The following is a 5,000-nucleotide window of genomic DNA, read 5'->3' on the forward strand; positions in this document are numbered from 1 at the left end:
TTCTTCTTCTTCTTCTTCTTCTCCTCCTTATCCTTCTCCTCCTCCTCCTCCTTCTTCTTCTCCTCCTCCCGCCTCCTTCTCCCTCCTCCTCCTCCCCCTCCCTTCTCCTAAACCTCACAGCCACCCCCCCCCCCTCCCCAGCCATCCCCCCCCCCATTTACCTCACCCTCTCTCTTACACGCCTCATCTCACAGCAATCCCCCACCCTCACCCATACCCCACCCCTCCCCCACCACCCTTTGATTTCCTCCTCCTCCTCCCTCCCTCCCTCCCTCCTTCCCTCTTTCCTCCTCCCCTCAAAAAACACCTTTTTTTGCCATGCCTCACCTTCCCCTACCACCCTACCACCCTACCACCCCCTCCCTTTTTTTCCCTCCCCCCCCAACCACCCTACCACCCCCTCCCTTTTTTCCCTCCTACCCCTCCCCTACCACCCCTTCCTCCCACCCACCCCACCCACCCCCACCCACCCCACCCTCGGCGTGACGACCCCCACGTGCCTCTAACGCGTAAAAAAAAACGACTACTGTTTACGACTTTCCTTCCGCTGAGGGTGGGAAAAGAGGTCAAGGTGAGACGAGGCGGGAGTGCACACTTTGAAGGTGGGGTGGGTGGGGGGTGGACGGGGATGGAGGGGGTGGGTGGGAGGACGGGCTGGAGGGGGTGGGGGAGGGAGGGTGGTGGGGGGGGGGGGAGTTGGAGGGGGGGGGGGGGTGGAGGGGGATGGGGGGTGGGTGGACAGGGTGGAGAGGGGGTGGGGGTGGGGGGTGATGGAGGGAGGAGGGTTGGAGAAAGGGGGTAGAGGGGTGAAAGGAGGGGGTGATGGAGGGGGAGGAGCTGGAGGCGGGAGTGCACACTTTGAAGGTGGGGGTGTGGGGGAGGGAGGGTGATGGAGGGGGGAGGGTGGGTGGACGGGGATGGAGGAGGGAGAAAGGGTGAAAGGAGGGGGAGGGTGGGTGGACGGGGATGGAGGGAGGGGAGACAGGGTGGAGAGGGGGGAGGGGGGGAGAAAGGAGGCAGAGGGGGAGGGGATGGGGGGTGATAGAGGGGGAGGGTTGGAGGGGACGGGGATGGAGGGGGTGGGGGGGAGACAGGGGTGGAGAGGGGGAGAGGGGTGGGAGGACGGGGGAGGGGGGAGGACGGTGATTGAGGGGGAGGGTGGGTGGACGGGATGGAGGGGGTGGGGGTAGGGAGGAGGGTGATGGAGGGGGAGGGTGGGTGGACGGGGATGGAGGAGGGGGAGACAGGGGGAAGAGGGGGAGGGGGTGATGGAGGGGATGGAGGGGGTGGGGGAGGGAGGGTGATGGAGGGGGGGGGTGGACGGGATGGAGGGTGGGAGGGAGGGTGATGGAGGGGGGGTGGGTGGACGGGATGGAGGGAGGGGGAAAGGGTGGAGAGGGGGGGGGGGGGTGAAAGGAGGGGGAGGGTTGGAGGACGGGCTGGAGGTGGGGTGGGGGGGTGATGGAGGGGGAGGGTAGGAGGACGGGGCTGGATGGAGGATGGGGGATGGCAGGGGGCGACAAGGGGGGGAGGGTTGTGAAATGAGGGGATTAATCTGTGTGTTTTAGAAAAAGATTTTTTCTTTTTTTTCTTTGTCTCTTCTTTTGCGAAATGACTATTTTCTTTTTAATTCCATCTTCTTCATTATTATTATTATTCCATTTAAATAAAAAAAACTTCTTTCTTTCTTTATCATAATCGATCAATATCACTTTCATTCCAAATCCTGTTTAACCCAATTACCAATCAGCCAACAACACAAATCGATTAATTTTTTATGAACACGAAATTCAATCATATTAACACAAAATACATTTTATTCGACGGAAATTATTCGATAGACTTAATCTGAAATTTCAATATAGTCATTAAGTGGAGGAAATTCGAGACTGAAATTAATCAAATTGGCAGAAGGTATGTAATGAAGGTTTATTTATTTATTTATATATTTGTTTAATGAGCATATGGCATTGAATACCGGCAATGAAATGTAGAATTGCAGTCGTTAGTATTTGTGGGGTATTTTACATGTGAATTTGTCATTTAGTTCTAGTTTCATATGTTAATGACCGTATTAATGAACAGGTACGTATCTCAATTAATATTGTGATTTAAACATTTTTTATCTCGATTAATAATGTGATTTCAAAAAAAAAAATATATATGGTTCATATGATTCTTGGGGTCGCAGTTCTCTTGAAAGACAGATCAATTCACACAATTTTCGATATATTAGATATGGTGGAGATAATTGCAACAATTGCAACCTGATTTGCAATTCATATTTTTTCTCTTGGCTTTTAGGTAGTTTTAAGTATTTTTAAAAAATGCGTTAATAATATTTTCTGTTGATTTTACTCTCTATTTTTTTTAAATAGTGAATAATGATAATGATAAAAGCATGTGTTACTCTCTACATATTTCTTAGTTGTGAATAATGGTAATAACAGGATGGTGGTAAGTGGGACCCCGCATCCCAACACAGGGGTCGTGTGTCCCAGAGGCAGGGAGGCGAAGGGAGAAGGGCAGGGAGGCGAAGGGAGAAGGCAGGGAGGCGAAGGGAGAAGGGAGGAGGGCAGGGAGGCGAAGGGAGAAGGCCAGGGAGGCGAAGGGAGAAGGGAGAAGGGCAGGGAGGCGAAGGGAGGAGGGCAGGGAGGCGAAGGGAGAAGGGCAGGGAGGCGAAGGGAGAAGGGCAGGGAGGCGAAGGGAAAAGGGCAGGGAGGCGCTGGTACTTACTTATGGTGATGAGGCCTGAGTTGAGCATGGACAGCTGGATGCGGTGCGGGATGACGGCGAACGTGCCTGAGGAACCGAGGAATTTCTTGGACTTTTTGGGCTTGTCATTGTTCCTGGAGGAGGTTTTGGAGCGGCCCTTCCTCCCCTTCTTGTCTTCGGCCGCTCCCACCACGCTAGCGTCCCCGGCCTCGCCTCCTCCAGCAGCCGAGGAGGAGGCAGCACTGTCGCTAGCAGACATGGCGTCTCGTTCACGCATCATACCTCGCCACCTTCTGCTTACCTTCGCACTACTATTACTTCTGCTGTAGCTCGCACTACTCCACTAGCCACACCTGCTTCTGCTGCTGCCCCTTGGCGACACATGGACACTCACTGCCGTTACACCGACACGCACACTGCAGCGGCCGCGTCACACTTACATATATCCCTCTTCCGCGATGGCACTCGGGCACTGGCGCAGCAGGGAGGCCGCGAGGTGTTGAGGGCCAGCTGGCCTCGGGAGGTACGGGCGCGTCTCGTTGCGCTGCCGCAGGGGCACTGCTCAGCCTCCTCGCCGCTCTGCCCACACCTGCGCGGCTAAAACCGTGGCACCTCCCGGGTACCCAGCCAAGTATGCGCCCACAGCCACCAGTGCCCACCAGCGCCCTCGCCTGTGATAGCAGCGCCTCTCTCATCTCAAGCGCCTCTACACTTATCTCCTCCAGCCCTTCGGAGGCGGACCCACCGTCGACCAGGGCCTCGATAAGGGACTTCCTTCCACCGGAGTCGAACGAGGTCGCGGAGGACGGTGGCGAGGAAGGTCAGCGAACGAACGAACAAAAACGAATCACCCCCCGGGAGCCACCGCCGGGGGACAGGGAGGGGTGGGAGGGGGCGCCGCCGGAGTGGGGTGGGAGAGAGGGGTCGCCGGGGTGGGGGAGAGGGAATGCTGGTGAGGGAGGGAGGGAGAGGAGAGTGGGAAGAGGAGGAGGGGGCGACGGAGAGGGAAGAGAGGTGGGGGACACCGGAGACGGGGGAGAGGGTAAGAACACCGGAGTGGGGAGAGTGGGAGGTGATGCCCAAGAGGGGAGGGAGAGAGAGAGGGGACGGCGGAGTGGGGAGAGAGGGAGGGGGGGAAGCCTTATATCGCAACAAGAATGGAACCTCAGCACCGTTTTCGCTTTTTTCATTACAGTCGGCCGGGACAAAGAAGATAGGTATTAAAGGGATGCCTTTAAGATCACGAATGGGTTTGAATGAGGAGAAAAAGAAGGGGGGGGGAGGGGGGAGAGGTAAAATTACAGGGCACGGAGGAGGAGGAGGAATCACGTGTGCGGCACGCTGGACACGCAACGGCACACAGGCAAGGACGCGACCCTGTAAACACACACGATGGCCAGATCACACAGAACATGCAGAGAGATGAACACATATACTATGATCTCGCGGACCACATAAAAGAGAGAGACGGGCATGTTGTCCCGCAAGGCATGTAGGGATGTGGGGGATATGTGGCGTGTCGTAAGGAGACTCTCAGGACACGCCAACAAGTGCTCTTTCAGAACAGCCTCGTCTGTGGATTTCATGAAGGTATTGCACGATGATGAGAGAGACTTTTTGCAAGGAATGAGATTGAGTGCGTTTAGAAATTGGCAGGTCGCTGAGAGCAGCTCCTGTTCGCACTCGCCCCCTTGCAAGACGGCCTTAAACTTATTCGTTATTGTTTCGAAAGAGGGAGAAAGGCGGAAGAAGGACAGGACGAGAAAGTCTGCGGGAACAAGGCTCCGTGTTTTATAAGTTGGAGTTTCGGGGAAGAAGGAGAAGGTCGGAAAGTGCTTTTGCAGAGAGGAGGGAACGACGACCAAGTAGCGTCGTCGCTCGAGGGGGTTGCCAATGAGTTATCCAGCGACAGAAAATACTGAGCAAATATTCGGTGATTACTCTGGCACGCGAGGAGCCTGGCGAGTGCCCGGGGCGAGGGCGGGAGGCCGCTACAAGGGCCGCCCGCTGCTCGGGTACTCGCGCAGGTCTATGTGAACGGACCTGGAGCCGTAGTTTCCCTCCTTTGGATACCGAACGGGGCGCCGGGAAACGCCGCCGCCGTTCTCCCAACATCAGAGGAACACGACGAAGCACACGCAAAAGAGGATAAAGAAGAAGAGGAGGAGGGAGAGCACGATCAGGAATATGGTGATGGGCACCATGGCCATCTTCACCGTCTCCGTGTACACAACGACGCAGACGAGCACGCACAGGTAGAGCGCGGGAACGACCAGTCTCTCGCT

At 56.0% G+C, this 5,000-nt stretch overlaps 1 protein-coding gene across 6 annotated transcripts in view; it reads right to left on the reverse strand.

The window, feature by feature from the left end:
* Nucleotides 1-5,000, reverse strand: part of Ptp36E (protein tyrosine phosphatase 36E) — a 199,069-nt gene that overhangs the window by 167,237 nt on the left and 26,832 nt on the right. Inside the window, exon 1 of one of the 6 annotated variants that reach the window (XM_070131484.1) lies at nucleotides 2,737-3,288. The exons of 4 other annotated variants lie outside the window; for them this stretch is intronic. In XM_070131484.1, coding sequence (XP_069987585.1) covers nucleotides 2,737-2,995 — 259 coding nt within the window. In that variant the 5' untranslated portion in view covers nucleotides 2,996-3,288. Of the gene's footprint in view, nucleotides 1-2,736; nucleotides 3,289-5,000 lie in introns of those variants that run through there. One more of the 6 variants, XM_070131487.1, reaches the window with a different exon arrangement.

The sequence above is a fragment of the Penaeus vannamei genome, chromosome 16 (assembly GCF_042767895.1).
Source record: "Penaeus vannamei isolate JL-2024 chromosome 16, ASM4276789v1, whole genome shotgun sequence".
NCBI classification, from domain to species: Eukaryota; Metazoa; Arthropoda; class Malacostraca; order Decapoda; family Penaeidae; genus Penaeus; species Penaeus vannamei.